The sequence below is a fragment of the Marmota marmota genome, unplaced genomic scaffold, assembly GCF_001458135.2.
Source record: "Marmota marmota marmota unplaced genomic scaffold, marMar, whole genome shotgun sequence".
NCBI classification, from domain to species: Eukaryota; Metazoa; Chordata; class Mammalia; order Rodentia; family Sciuridae; genus Marmota; species Marmota marmota.
In genome coordinates, this window is record NW_026000142.1 from 7,968,227 (window position 1) to 7,984,851 (window position 16,625).

Sequence of the window (16,625 nt, forward strand, 5' to 3'; positions counted from 1 at the left end):
AGGAAGAGAAATTAGTAAGTGGAAACGTGTATCTTCTTAGTTACTAAAACTGGAAGGTAGTTTTCTCTGTATCTTCTGAAAAATTTTCATAGTACCTCTGCAATTGACACCATCTCCATAATACCCAGTGGGGCAGCGTCCACACTTGAAGTGGCCACCTGTGGTTGGCACACAGGAAACACCAAGAAAACAAGGCGACTCAGCACAAGTTGATATTTTGGTTGATCCAAACTTCTGTGGCAAAATAGTGACTGCTTTAGTAACTGATGCTACAAACTCATCTTCATATTGTGTGTAACCTTGCAAAGAACTGTTTATGAGAGAATGATATTCTCCTGTCTCTATTTGGATGGTGCTGTAGAAAATATCCCTCCCTTGGCCACGAGAACTGTTGGGATTAATGCTTAAAGAATGACTGTGGTTTGTAGGATCTTTCAATTCATCCACACTGAGATCTGCACTGAGAATATGATCCACATGTTCATAACCAGGTATCTGTTGAGAAACAGACTTCTTTGAATTATCCATCTGAGTCGTAATTGATTCTGGTGACAGGTAGGAGATGTTCATTGTACTCAAGAACCTTTTGAACGGAGGAGGACTAGGGGTAAATCTTGCACCAGTTAGTGAATGCTCTGTGGAAAGTGGCTGAAAATTCAAGTCTAACAACAAAAAAATATATATAAATGTTAGTCAACAGCATTTATTAATGTTCTGCTCTATCCACAATATTTGGCATTAAGTTCTTCATGCCTTCATTTAGCATCTACATGTGTAACACTATACGAGGAGTCACAAAGTAAAGGGAAGTCATGACACTGTTCCTGCCTTCAAGGATCTTATATGGCTACTTGTTGGGGCACTCAAGATAGCACAGAATAGTAGCTAGCGTGAAAGTTAAAGTATAATAATTAGTAAGATTTTCTGAAATCACCTTAAATGATACTATCATTTGGTTGTTATATGACATGAGTGAATACATTTTTCTAGAATATGATCCAGAGGATTCAATAGACTAGCAAAAAAAAAAAAAAGTGAATACATTTGCCACTGTATTTCAACTAAAATCACTACTACTTACTAGAGGCATTTCTGCTTGTTGGCTTAATGTCATTTTCTCCTTGTTTGGCACTTTTACCATCCTCTTCCATAATTACACTTTTGTGAGACCTTGTGAGAACTGCAGTTTGTGTAGTAAGTTCATTTAAAAACTCTATTTCAGCTATAAGTGGGTACACAAAAAAACAGAAATCAGAATAAAAATATCACAAAGCCAAAGCATCATGAATAAAAACATACAAGAACATATAAAAATATATAATACACATGTCACATGGAACTCTTTTGCTTCTTAAAGAATCAACTTTGATATTCTCTCATTAGCAAACCCTCTGGTATAGACTGAATTGAGTGCCTCAAAATTCATATGTCAAAGCCCTAACTCTACACGGCTGTATTTAGAGACAGGACCTTTATGGAAGTGATTAGGTTAAAGGAGGTTAGAAGAATGAGGCTCTGGTCCAATAGGTTTGTTGCCCTATGAAGAGGAAAAGACTCCAGGAGAATACACAGAGGGAGGGCCCAGTGAGGGGGCAGCTTTCTGTTAGCCAGGAAGAAAGTCTCAACCCAAACCAGCTAAGGCAGCAACTTCATCTTGAGCTTCCTGTCTCCAGAACTATGAGAAACAAAGTTCTGCTGTTGAGATTTACCACTCATTCTGTGGGATTCTGTTATGGCAGCCTGATCTGAGTAAGAAAGCTTTCTTCAGTAGTCCCAACATACCAAATCCATCTGGTCCACCTAGGTTCTTTCACAGGACTGTCCTTTGTGCTATTGACTCTTGTGCATGCCTTTCTCCTACTGGTTAGCAATAACCTCAAGAATACAAATCCTGCTCTACTTACTTTGGGGGGTGGGGGAGGTACCGGGGATTGAACTCAGGGGCACTTGGCCACTGAGCCACATCCCCATCCCTATTTTGTATTTTATTTAGACACAAGGTCTCACTGAATTGCTTAGTGCCTCATCTTTGCTGAGGCTGGCTTTGAACTTTCAATCCTCCTGCCTAAGCCTCCTGAGTCACTGGGATTACAGGCATGCACCACCACACCAGGTTCTGCTTATTTTTATATTCCTCAAATTCTGGTGCCTGCCATAACTAAGTAATCACCAACAACCAATTCTTCTGCAGCATTAAGCATCTTTGTGAAATACACAAATATCTCTGACAAGGTTAAGAAAGTTCTGAGTCACTCATGTGTAATGGGATTTTGTTTAATTGTCACCTTGATATAAGTTTTACTGAGGGAACAGTCCTCCCTGTTTGGAAAGGAGGGATGTTAATCAGAGAGCAGAAAGTGTTAAATTAGGAACTGGATACTGAAGGAGAAATGCAAGCAGTTGAAGTAGTGGGGAATCCTCTTACCCTCTGCCCTGTGTTCCTCAGAGCTGTCATCTCCAGTGCTAGACACACTCAACCCAATTTGAAGCTTAAGGTGATATTATGTCATTAATATCTATTTTTCATCAGAGTAGATCTCATTCAATTACACCAAATAGGTAATTCATTGATTTTGTTTTCTATAACTTATTTTTCTCTTACTTTTAATCTTTTAAAATATTGAGGTCCACCTTTTTTTGGTCCTCTTTCCTCCATATTCTCCCTGGGTAATGTCATCTCATAGCCCATGACCATAATAACTGTATATTTAACTTAGTCCTCTCTCCTGAGCTTCATATGGGTATTCTATTGTCCTTTAGTCTCTTAGTAACTAAACTGAATTCACTATAATTCTTCTCCAAAACCACTACTTCTTCCTGTATATTTAATCAGATCAACCTGCCATAACAAAATACCATAGACTAGGTGACCTAAACAACAGAAATTCAGTTCCTTACTGTTTTGGAGGCTGGAAAGCTCTGGATAAAAGTGCTGGCCTGTTCTGTGTATGTGAGGACCCTCTCCATGTATTGGAGATAGATATGCTCTCAATATATCCTTACCTGGCAGAGAAAGTTATCTGGTGAGCTGGGCATGGTGGTACAATGCAATAAGGCCAGCTATCTGGGAGGCTGAGACAGGAGGATTGCTAAGTGTGAGAGGGCAGCTTGATCAACTGGGGAGCCCTGCCTCAAAATAAAAAAAATATATAAAGGGTTGGAGATGAAGCTCAGAGACAGAAGGATCCCTGGTCCAATCGCCAGTTCAATCAAAAAAAAAAAAAAAGGAGAGAGAGAGAAAAAGAATTCTCTGGTGTTTCTCCTGGTAAGACATTAATCCTATTGGATTAGGACTCTACTCTTATCACCTCCTGTAACCTTATGAACTTCAATGTTGGAATTTTAGTGGAATGTAGTTCAGTCCACAGCAATGTGAGTGCCAATTCCACATACCATTCACCTAAATCAAATACCTGCAACTAAATGACTCTTTCCTACGCTAATCCAGTCGCTGACCAAGCCAAGTACTATCAGCTTGCTTCTTTAGCATCTTTCATTTCTCATTATCTTACCTTAAGAGAGAATATCTTCATCTCTCCCCTACATATTTGAAATACTATTTTGGCTTTGCTTTTCTTCCCACCTTCAGGCTTTCACATTTCTTTACCCACAGATGGTCTATTGTCTATATTACTTGAGTAAATTTTCTCAAATATAAGTCTTAACATGTTTCTCTCTTATTTCAAAATTTAAGGGACTGCTTCTCGTCTACATGCTGGCTACCTCTCTAGCTTCAACTCCTGCAGCAGCTCTTCGGGCCTGTGGTCCTCCAGGCACACTGAATTGTTCAGGGCTCAGGGTGTGCTGTGATGTTACATGGTCCTGGGCTTTTGCTCAGGCTATTTCTTCTTCCTGCAATGCTTTTCACCCCCTTGATCTCATACATTAGATTCAGCTGTTGTATATCTACTATAGTCTAGATATCTCCTTTTTAAAGTTTTTCATTATTCCTCCAGGTAAACACAACACATTGTGTAAGATTCCAGCTAGTCCCTCTTCTATCACAAGACACAGAATATTATATTGTACCAAAGGATTAGTGCTATTGCATCCTAACCCCTTAAGTCTGATATATCTCTGCATCCCATGCATCTAGTGTATTGCACAACACTTAATGCATATATACCAGATGAGTGTGTAAGAAAGAGAATGGAATTGAGTGATTTGAGCTAATTAAATGCAGCAGAAAACATATCACAGCAGAAAATAAACTTTTACCATGACAGGTTTTCCCATCACCATAAAATCCTTTTGGACATGAACCACAATGATAGGAGCCAAAGGTATTGAAGCACTCTACTCCTGGAAAGCAAGGCCCAGATGCACACTCATCAGCATCTTCCTGGCAGTTTTTGCCTAAACAGAATATAGATTAAAGAGTTCAAGTGATTTATTTTGAAATATGTCTATCAGGTTCATTTTTTTGGTTTCTTCTACTATTTATTTAAGACCTCCCAGTCCCCACAGAGAAGTCATGCATTGTGAGGACAAAACTGTGCTGTTTTTGAAATTTACTGTATAATCACATGTAAGGTCATTGCTTAGATTTCATTTATGATTCAACTTGACCCTTCAAGTACATAAAAAAATTGCCTATAAATAAGATGACTTAAAAGTCCATTAACATTTAAAGTAAAAGGTTATCATATTAGAGAATTCATTTGTAGTTCATTTTAAAACTCAGTGACTTTTTTCTTAAACAATGAAAATGGTTGTTTAGAATGGTTTTCGCCTTCGCTTAATGACAACTTCTTTTATCCACTTCTTGCATTGTCTGTGAAAACTTGTGAAAAGTTTCCAATGTGTTAGAAAAGTCAGTCTTTCCTCAGTAAAACAATTGGAGATGAAGTTGTGCTCTTTCAATGCTTAACAATTTATTTGAATGAATAAATTCCTATCATTAAGAATAGTAACCCTGATTGTGCAAAAATCCCGGGTGCAATCAATACTTGCATTCTTTCAACAACTCAGTAAAAAAGAAATTTATATTCATAATTCAAAATGATAAAATATTCATTTAAAAGAATGAAGAAAATTAAAAGACACCTAAATATTCTGCTACCAGTTCTCTTAGTTGCTTTCATTTTTTAAACATTCTGAATAATCAATTCTACTCTAAGAAAATATAAAATTAACTGACAGGTGCAGACCTCAAGTTTGCTATTAGAGTATAAAAACACTTTGGATACAGCATAAAAGACACAAGCAAATTTGCACTGCCCAGTCAGGATGCACCTCCTCTTCCATCTTAAATTACTTCTGTGTTGATCATCTCACTGCTTGCATGTGCTTGTAAGCTCTCCCGCTCCCTCTCTCTCTCCTCCTGCCTCTGAACTCTTGTCTCTTTCAGCCTCACTTTCTACCCCTGCACCTCCCTTTCTCTTATTTTTCCTTTAAGATACCAGTTACATTCCTCATTTGATTCCCTAGAATTTGATTCAGCCATCAATCATACCAATTTCCTATTCCTCTGAGGTCTTTCCAGTGGCTGAGTTCACAAGTTAGTAAAGTGGCTGTTTCAGGAGATAGGGAGAGTTCCCTTTAAGCTCATGAAACAATTTAAACTATATTTTTATATCTTCTTATGTTTAAAAAACTATCTGTCTTTCTTGCCCACTGGCTTAATAAATGAATAAAAAGCCACACTTCATCATATTGGTCACAAATACTCTGCTTGTGTCCTTGGTGCACTGTTGCCAAGAGACTGTATTTCTGGCTCCTGTTCTGCCCCTGTATATCCTTGTACAGACAGTTTAATTTATCTGTTCTAATTTCCACAACCTCAATATGATGAGGTTAGAAACAAGATATGTTATGACCCCTTATATCTTTGAACACTAAGGCTTCCTACTGAATCAATTATATCATAGTCACTAAAAGAGACACTAATTCAGAAGTTATATTGCATTTCCTTGTCTCTTGCACTGATTTCTTCCTTAAATTTCCATTGTCTTCCAAAAATATTTCATGAGTCTAGCACCTAAGCAGTAAATCATCTGGCAAATGATCTAATATAGTAATGAAATTTACACATATAATGACAGTTTAATAGTATCATAAAGTGCTATATAGGTTTTATCACTCAGATAAAATTATATTGCATCAGGGAATAATCATGTCCCATTGTACTAATAATGTCTGATCATCCTATGAGGAAAGAGAACTTGGGCACCCATGTAGAATCATATCTAGTTGTGTTTAGGAAAGTGAAAAGGTTACCTGGTATATGGTACACAATGTGGAATGCTGTTTGGATGAAATGAAAAATCTCAATATTATTTGTATACAATATTATACTCATGACATCACAGAATAGTAGTGTTGGAAGGCACTTTATAGATAATTAAGTCAAGATATCTTATTTAATAAGTGATAGGTGCATATCCTCTAGAACTTCAATAGTTAAATGATTTATCAGAAAACTGAACAGAATTAAGGCTAGGAATAAGAAATGGTGTGTAACTGAACTAACAAATTCCATTTCTTCAATTAATAATTCACATTGCTGGGGCTGGGGTTGTGACTCAGTGGTAGAGTGCTTTGCCTCGCATGTGTGAGGCCCTGGGTTTGATCCTCAGCACCACATTAAAAAAATAAATCAATAAACAAAATAAAGGTATTGTTTTCATCTACAGTTTAAAATATATATTAAAAATAATTCACATTGCTTTCCCTATCAAATATTAAAATAAGTATCTCATATTCTATTTTGTATCATTGTTATAAAAATTATTTATAGTCACATGCCACTTAATTACAGGCATAAGTTCTGAGAAATGCACTGTCAGGCAATTTTGACATTGGGTTATCCAAAGAATGCTTACCAAAAAAAAAAAAAAAAAAAAGCAAAACCTAAGTCAGCTATGACATCACTAGATGACACATCTTCTGGGTCTACCATTGTACTTGCACACTGTGTAGACCAAAATGACATTATCTGGTGCAGGACTGTATATAAAAATATCCTCTCAATTTATAGGTTCTTGTAAGCATTAAGAAAGATGCTAAATGAAATACAGTGTTTATTAACCTTAAGCACATTTATGTAACTTGTAGTTTAAAAGAATCTAGTTTAGGGATGTTTGGATAAATAAGAATAACTTACTTTCTAAAAATGACCAGGTAAATTTTGAGATTTGGGATCTACAGATCAAACAAGGACTGGTAGGATTTCTATCCCCTTCAGTGTAGCAGAGTCCACGGATAATGCAAACATTCTCCTAGTAAAAATTTTTTAAAAAGGAAAACATTAACAAACAAAAGTTGCAGTTAGTGTATAAAAAACCTGTACATAAACTGATAGCAGCATATATATTTATGATTCCAATAAAAGCATATAATAACAACTCCATTTTGATCAGATAACATTTTTTCACACCTCATGATCACAAAGCCAGGTCATAAGACAAATTATTTCCTGTCTGCTTAAATGCCTAAGAAACTGATCAACTTGTAGGAATAATAAAATGCATGTAAGTTGTATCTCTGTGCAAAATTATGCCTTATAAATAACATGGGGAAAACCTCTCTTTTCTTTTTGTCATTTTTACTGCTAAAATTCATGCTGGAAGTGCTTTATTAATGAAGAAATCAGAGGTGGGTGTAGTGGTGCACACCTGTTATTTTAGTTAGTTGGGACGTGAGGGGGATCAAGATCAAGGTCTATGTAACAGTAAGACTCTATCTAGAAAAAGAAAGAAAAGAAATTTATTTATTTGACTACTTTTCATTTTTGCACATCTTTAAAATCACATTAATTTATAGATATCTTCCTCTTCCCCAGCAGCCCATTATACTAGACCATACATCCAAAGCATCATTATTCACACTTCATAATGGGTATCATTAAAAAAATAGTTGAAAAAATGCTGTAATACAGAGAAAGGACAATAAATATAGCAATAATTTTTTAACTTGGGAAATAGACAAATTTTTTCAGGAGATATAAACTTTGTTCATTTAAAAAATTTCCTTTGATATAATTTTGAAAATTAGAATAGTTCTAAGAGGATAAGACAACTTTGAATAACAATGTTTTTTAAAGTACTTAAGAACATGTGGAAATGAAATATTTGATGAAAAATAAAAATCCAATAATTTCTCAACAACAATAAAAACTTGTTATTGAAATAATGTGATCAATCTCAAGGAAAAGGAATTTAAATTTAGAAAAATATACTTTTTAAATATTTATTTTCTGTAATACCATGGATTGAACCCCAGGGCTCTCTACCACTGAACTACATCCCCAGATCTTTTATTTTTTAATTTTGAGACAGGTCTTTCTAAGTTGCTCCAGCTGAACTCCAACTTGTGATTCTCCTGCCTTCACTCTTGAATAGCTGGGTTCACAGGTGTGCACCACATACTTGATATGTTCCTTGGTTTTGAAAAGTCAATTGATATTAGTTAAAGGTTTAAGCAATGCACATGGGAGAAAGCCCTGTTGATAAACTCAGAAGTCTTGATATGGATAGGTTCAGAGGGTGAGGCTATAACAACCAGGTTTAGGTTTGCTATTATTCTATAATTCATCAAGTGGTAGGCTTTTTGCATAGTCCAAAGAATTTAGTTGCCAGAAAACTCTCTATAAAAGTGCTAATTTTATACACTTTGCAAACTATACTCAAATGTATAACATTTGCCACAAAGAGGATTAGGTAATCACAAACCACAAAGAAATATCTTTCTTTCCTTTCCTTTTCTTTCTTTTTCTTTTTTTTTAATACTGAGGATTGAACCTAGGGGCATTCTGCCACTGAACTACATCCCCACCACTTTTATATTTCATTTTCAGACAGAGTGTAAGTCTGGAATTTATAATCCTCCTGCTTCAGCCTCCTGAGTTTCTAGAATTAGAGGCATAAGCCCCTGTACTGGACCATAAAGAGATATCTTTTGGAAACTGAGAAAACAGTGAATGTAGAAAGGAGGAAATAATTAAGTGCAAACCTCCTCTTTTGATTTTTTTAGGAATAAGCAATCTGCACTCCAAAATGTTAAGGAAGAAACATCTTTTTTCACCATTTCAACAAGAGTTATAGGAAGAGTAAACATTTCAATTAATGTTAGGTGCATTTGAAGAAGATTTTCCCTATTAGTCTTTCTGTTATTAAGGTGAAAAGAAAACACAGTTGATATGCCAATGGCATGGGAAATTAAAATACCTATGATGTAAATGTGAAAATAAGTGAAAAGATACATACCTTTATAGTACATGAGTTATTTTTGTAGAGACCACAAACTTGACAAGCACCATCATATATGATCATTGTTTTGGAATTACTGAATTTATAACCATCATTAGATACCTGTAAGATGTAGTTCTATAATAAGATAACTTGTTCTAAATGCAGCCTCATAAATTATGAAAATCTGTATATAAGAATTTGCTTGGCTTATAAACATGAGGTTTAATTTATAGTTATCTTTTACCTTTAATTTTTTTTTTACCTTTAATTGCCACTTCATAATTGGTTTCTGATCCATCACATCCATGGTATCAGACTGCTGGACATCACTGGGCAGCTGACAATCAACAGTTCTGCTGTTCTGAAAAACTGCCAGTGTATAGACAGGTTCTCCAAGCACCCATTTACTACTATTATACTGAAGGCAAAATGGGAAAGCAATTAACTTCTGTTACAATTATGAAAATATTTCAGTACTGAATTTCATATGATCAAAATACAAATTTTTAAAATATAATCCTAATATAATGGAATGTATAGTAAGGAAAAAAAGTCACATTGGGAGTGAGTTTTATTAAGAATGATAAGAAAGTATGCATCTTATTTTGATGTAAAGTGTTCCTAGGAAATCATGAATTTTCTGGTAGTTCAAATCAAAGGATTTACCAATATTGGCCACACGTTACGGATCACTCTGCAATAACTTTTGCAGCAAGAAAAATTATCATTTGACATTGAACTTGAGGCAACAGATGGTTTTCCTTTCCAGAAACACCCTCATTTCCTCTGCAAAAGTACCCACCTTCTCCATCTATTTGAAACTGCCCTTTCTGCCTCCTGTCTCTGATGACTTGAGATTCAAGACCTGTTGATGGTCATGTTTTTCTGTATGTGGAGAAATCCAGTATATAATAAAATGGGGTGGAGAGGGAATCAAAGAATAGGAGAACTGAGACAAACAGCTACACACATATCCAAATGTGCACATGCTAAGTCTTCATGTTGTCTAAGTCCCAACTTCAAGTTTTTTTTCTGATAATTCATCTACATCCTTTTCCTTAATTCTGTAAAAAAAGTACCATCTTCATAATAAGTATTATTTTGTTAAAGCTTGTTAATGTAATTTGAAAGTAAAATTTTAGCCAGTTCATCCCATTTAATAGATTATCTCATGCTTAAACTACACTTTAAGTATTCATTTGCATCATTGAAAATACATTGCTGTCTAGGGAGGAAAAGCAAGAATAATTTTCTGAGTACTGCTAACTACACAGAAAACTAGAATGACATATTTTGTTGCCAAGATGTATATTTTTGTAAAAGAATTCTTATTGTAGAATGCTTCCAACCATTCTGAATCAGCCATGCAATATGCCGCTGCTTCACTATTGTGGATTTGCAGGAAAAGAAAAGGAAGACAAGAACACTCTTGTCTATGGCTCCCAGAAACTGTTTTGAAGACGTATGGCTGACAGAGTGACCCATAGTACAAAAGTGCATATTTATGGATGTGTATAGATTTTCTGCCAGTAATTTTCCTCTAGCAGAAGGATAATAAGAATATCTAAGTTGTCATGATACCTACTCTTAGAGGATATAGGGTCCCTTGGTTTCTTGTGTGGAAATAGATTCCAGCCAATGACTGGGGATTTAGGGATAATTTCCATCCCTCTGAGGAAAGGTCTACACCAAGTAAGGAATAAATAGGGTTCTACTTCTTTTCCACTCATCAATAGTTTCTGATTATCTATTATGTGCTGAGGATATTCTGATGAATAGATCAAAGGAAAAAACATAGATAATTTTATTATCACTATAACTGAGATTCAAATAAGGTATAATAAGAAATAAGCCATTAAATCTAAATCTATCAAGCAAGGTTTAAAACAAAGTGTGGGGGATTATATTTCTCTTCCTGAAGTAAAAAGGAGACTGACATGTGGATGCTGGAAGCAGAAATAGAGTGATTTAAGATGGCTGGAGAAAACATTGTGTGAAAATTCATGGCTGCATGGAACTGGAATAGAGCATGAAGAGGAAGGCCAAGCCTGCTAAAACAGGCAAGAACTGCCTCCTAAAGGCCCACATGTTTATAGGATAACAACTTGGATTTAATCCTACAAGTCAGCAATTTAAAAACTGGATTCTGCTTTTAGCAGAAAGAGTAAAGGATATGATTGGGTAGCTGGATTTCTAGCTAAGCATTTGTTAAAAATTACTACTGGGTATATATACACATTGGAATATTTCTCAGCATTAAAAGAGAATAAAATCATGACATACACAGGTAAATGGATGGAGTTGGAGAATATCATGTTAAATGAAGTAAGCCAATCCCCCCCAAACCAGAGACCAAATGTTTTATCTGATATGTGGATGCTGATCTATAATGTGGGAAGGGAGCATGGGAGGAATGGAGGAACTTTGAATAGGGCAAAGGGGAGGGAGGGGAAGAGAGGGGGTAAGGGGTAAGAATGTTGGTGGAATGAGATGAACATCATAAATCTAAGTACATGTATGAAGACACGAATGGTGTGATTCTATTTTGTGTACAACCAGAGAAATAAAAAGTTGTGCTCTATATGTATACTATGAATTGAAATGCATTCTGCTGTCAAATATAAAAAATTAGAATAAACAAAGAAATTTTTAAAAAATTACTACTAAAAATTTAAAAATGGCATTTATAATATACTACCCTTTGTGTATGAAAAAAAAAGGAGGTATGCTGTCTGTTCCTTTATGTCAATAAAACACATTAATGGTAAACCAGGAAATAATGGCTGTGGATGTAAATATTTCAGGCCATGCAAGAAAACAGGAAGGAAATAAAGGGTAATAGCAAGCTGGTACTAGGGATGAGAAGAAAGTGACAGTTCTCTGTGTGTACCTTTTGTATAGAGCCAGTTCTCAGAACCACATTTCACACACCCCTAAATAATTTATACCTAAAATAAACCACAGTTTTGTTGCAAAAGTAACACATAACCACTCTGAAAAGAGAGGGAAAGAAAACAGCCAACACAAGTTACTAGGTAAACAATAGTTGCATGTAAATTGTGATCTCATTTTGCAAATTTCACTTTCACAGAGGCATGGTTTAAAATTTCTAAAATTGATTTGCATATATTAAAATTGATAAAATATGCTATACAAATAACAAGAACTAGTTTTTACTTGTGAAGAAGGAGTAAAAGGACAAGAGAAGGCTGAAATGAACCTTATACATTGCAATTAGAGGTATCAGTATCAGTTCATGAAGATAAGAGATAGATAGATAGGGATAGGGATAGGGATAGGGATGTATGTGTGAGAAGATATACATGTATTTCCCAGCTTCATCCATTGAGAGGGACAGGAATCAATAACTAGTCTGCGATGATGAGCACACTTTGCACCCAAATCATCAAATCATGGTTTTTAAGTAATATTATTTAATAAATAGAACAGAGTTCTTTTGAGAAATGGTTGATTCTATGGTTGGAGTAGAGAAAATGCAAGATGAGTCTGCAGTATTGTGTGATGAGAATGTGAGAAATTATACAATAAATTATGAGTGCATAGTAAAGGGACATGAGAATCTACTTCAAAGAGCTCCTAATGTTCAAATCTGGGATAATTTAAGTAGCAAGCAAAATAAATAATAATAGCATCAAATAAGATAAAATAAGTATTCTTCATAAAATAAGTATCTTAGTCCATCTGATACGAATAAATGAATGAACAAATATGAAACAAGGAACAGCTTTCCCTTTCAGTACAATTTCAGATAGTAAATATACGTAGAAGAAATGATGGAAATAGAAATTGCCGTTGGTAATTACCACAGTAATGACTGTTGCAAGCAAAAATTATAGTTGAATGCTAAAATCAGGGAGACAAAATATAAGAAGAAATCATATTAGCATTGTCTATAAGTGTCTTCTTATAGCATATTAATTACAAAAGGAAATACAGGAAATCTGCAGTGGAGATTAATGGAAATGCCACCTTAAATATGTAATTAAAATTTATATCAACAGTAATTACAAACACTCATCATGAAAAGATGAAGGAAGAATGGCGTAACCTCTATCTTAAGAAAGAAACATTGTACAAAATAACTGGCAAGCACTCTTCAAAAGTGCCACATTCATGAAAGACAAACTATATACTGTCACAATTTGAAGAAGATTGAAGAGACATGACAACAAAATGCAATATGAAATCTTGGATTGGTTGCAGAATCAAATTGGATGCCTGGCAAAATTTGAATAAGGCCTGTAAATTATTTAATTTTATTGTACCAAGTTGAATTTTTTGGTTTCCATAACAGTTTTATGGATGTGTAAAATGAAGATACCAGAAGAAACAGGGTGAAAAATTATTGGGAACTCCTCTGTATTATTTTTACAGCTTCTCTGCAAGGTTCAAGTTATTCCAAAATACATGTTTTAAAAAAAAGCACTTGATAAAATGGAAAGAAATAAAGGGTTTCTTGTGATATTAGTTTTAGAAAGCTAGATTTTTAAAAGAAACCCATCTTCAAAGGGAACTGGAATTCCAACTAAAAAAGTGAGCAGAAATCCATTCATGTTCACTGACCAGGAACAAGGAAGCTAGTGGAAAAACTAGTACATTCCAAATAAACCAAGCACAGGCCTCCTGCAAGTCCCAAGCGGTGAGGTGGGGAGTCTTAAAGCAGTGCCAATTAGACTTGACTCAAGGAGTGAAACAAATGGTGCAAAAGCCAGAACCCAGCATTGGGCAAGACCAGGGCCAGGGAAGACGGCTGTAATAATACATATAAATACTTGATGCACATTCTCATCTTGGTTTTAGTAATTAAGCACATTCATTTATTTCTATAGTTCTGCAAAGTTTGTTAAAAATTCCATGATTTTGGAAGGGGGAAGCAGTGTGAGAGTAAATCACAACCAGTAAGTGGCTGAAAATAAGTACTAAATTTACCTTCCAAGAGAATAGAAATCTATAAAATTCTCTTCTGGTAAATCATTTAATTGCATTGTGATGTCATATAATTTACTCTGTCAAGACCAAAAGCATATGGACTCTCTTGGGTGATGTTGAAATTACGCATACATCTGTCTATTGTGTGTTTTGCTACTTCATTGGAATTAGAATAATTTGTAACTTATTTAGAAAGACTCTATCCATAATATCATGAAAGAAGCATATTTGTTATGCAGAACCCTATGACAAAACACATGCAAAGATTATTTCCTCCAGTAAAGTCTCAATCTCAGAACCACATCTGGATTTATCAATTTAGAGAAAAAGAAAGAACAATGTTAAAGTACTATTTACTATTTTACTACTTTAACTTTCAGCTTATCCACATAAAACCTTTCTAAATTCAAAGAGCTGTCCCTAAAATAAAATTTCTACTTGAATAAAGAAAAGGAAGGTCATATAAACAATCATAAAAAATAAGCTATAATTTGCTATGCTAATGTTCAAACTGAGATTCATGTAATGTAAGAAAGAAAAATGCTAATTTCAAGGAAGAAACAAGCTAATGTGGTGGAGGGTGGTACTTTCCAATCTGAAATCCATAGTAAAGGAATACAAAGGATGAGCACAATTAGCCCTTGTTTTTTGTTTTGTAGAAGGGAAACATTCACATCCCTGGATTTTACAGTTCATGCAGGATGTCTTGGCTAAAATCCATCTCCACTATTTGTGGTTTTGCAATTTAAAAAATAAAGATGCCTCAGTATTTCAAGCTTGATCGTCTTTTACTTTTTTTTATTATGAATGAAAACAGTGGCCAATACCTCAGTAAAAATAATATAAAACACTTCAAAAAAGCTTACAAATGTGGAAGTTTTCAAGGTTAAGCAACTTAAATCATCTTCCTTCACTCCCTGTGGACCTTACACCCTTTGGGATTATGTGGCCGATTGAATTAATTAATTCAATACAGAATTAACTTGAATAACTTATAAATTGTTTTCCATAATGTCTCAGAAAGTCTGTAATTAACATACCTGCAGTTTAGTAACTTCACAGTTAATGGAAGGTGATTCTTTGAAGCCTTGACCAAAAACTCTCACCATCGTACAATTATGCTTTTGAACATCACAGAATCCAGCATTCTTAAGCTCTGTGATTTCAGGAACTTTGTCTTTGGAGAACAATTATAACAAATAGAACATGTTTTTTTAATTCCGGAAAAAAAACTACATAATTATGCCTCAAAGCCCAAATGAAAAGCATGTGTAAAATAATACTTCAAAGTACACCCCAAATACTATTTACATTAATTAAACCATTAAATGTTAAGAGCATTCTGGTATTAAATGTGATGTTAACCTACCATTAAACCTACAACAATGTCAATAATGTCATTATACTTGCTACTGGTGCTGTCATTAATGTTTTAAGATTTGATTATGAGGTTTTGTGAAAAATATTTATTCTGAATGACCATGGATGGATTTTCTGATAATGTGACACTTGAACAGAGAAATTAAAAAGGTTAGTCCTGAAAGCTGTGTGGTGAAAGAATGCTCCAATAAGAGAGCAGTAAGTACAAAGGCCCTGAGGTAGGAGCAGACCTGTAAGAACAGCAAAGCAGCCAATGTGGCGGAAGAGCAGTGAACTTGGGGAAGAGCGGTTAATGAACTGAGAGTGAGGGGGAGCCTCAGATTATCTGAGGTCCATGTAAAGAGTTGTGGATTTTATTCTGAAAAATAGGGCAAGCCGTTTGAAGGATTTAAGCAGAGAAGCAATGTGACCTGACTTACATTTCAAAGGGGTCACTTTGGCTTCTGCTGCATAGAAAATAAGCTTTGAGAGAATCTATGATGATCCAGGTGAGAGACAGTGGTGATTTGGACCAAGGCTGTAGCAAGGAAAGAAATGAAATGCTTTGAAGCTAGAACTGGTCTTGCTGCTATGGAGTTAAACTTGAGGCATGGGAGAAACAGAAAAGTCAATACCTGCAAGTTTTTAACTTGGGCCATCAGAGGGAAGTTTTTGCATTTACTGAGATAGAAGAGACTGTAAATGGAAAAGGGAAGGATGGTGGTTGTGGGAGGGAAATCAAGAATTACTGGTTTACTGGTTAAATGAACCAAGTCAACATTTAAATTTTTTCTTTCTCTAACATTTTGAGACAGAACAGTTTACACTATATAACAAAGGAGCATGATTAGCAAGATAATACAAACACAGTCCTTAAAACATGTTAAATTTGAGTCCTAGGAAAACAATTATTCTCTACAGGTAGAAGGACCAGTTAGTTGTAAGCAAAGGCCAGGAGACAGGGTAAACCTGGCATTTCAAAAACAGCAGAGACTAAAGTAGCTGTAGTGGGATGATGAGAAGGTGACAGTTGCAGGAGATGAGTCTGGAAGAACTCTGTGTGCCTTATAGGTAATTACAACAACTTCAACTTTTCTCTGAATGAGATGAAACACTTTGGGGAAA

General features: G+C 35.0%; 1 protein-coding gene across 1 annotated transcript in view; it reads right to left on the reverse strand.

Moving 5' to 3' along the window:
* The window catches only part of Vwde (von Willebrand factor D and EGF domains), a 69,928-nt gene that overhangs the window by 16,379 nt on the left and 36,924 nt on the right, over positions 1 to 16,625 (reverse strand). The window contains exons 13-19 of the mRNA XM_048785999.1: positions 15,182 to 15,318; positions 9,454 to 9,609; positions 9,207 to 9,311; positions 7,106 to 7,220; positions 4,219 to 4,356; positions 1,082 to 1,222; positions 96 to 662 (exon numbers count right to left, since the gene is read on the reverse strand). Of these exons, the coding sequence (XP_048641956.1) occupies positions 96 to 662; positions 1,082 to 1,222; positions 4,219 to 4,356; positions 7,106 to 7,220; positions 9,207 to 9,311; positions 9,454 to 9,609; positions 15,182 to 15,318 (1,359 nt within the window). The remainder of the gene's footprint in view (positions 1 to 95; positions 663 to 1,081; positions 1,223 to 4,218; positions 4,357 to 7,105; positions 7,221 to 9,206; positions 9,312 to 9,453; positions 9,610 to 15,181; positions 15,319 to 16,625) is intronic.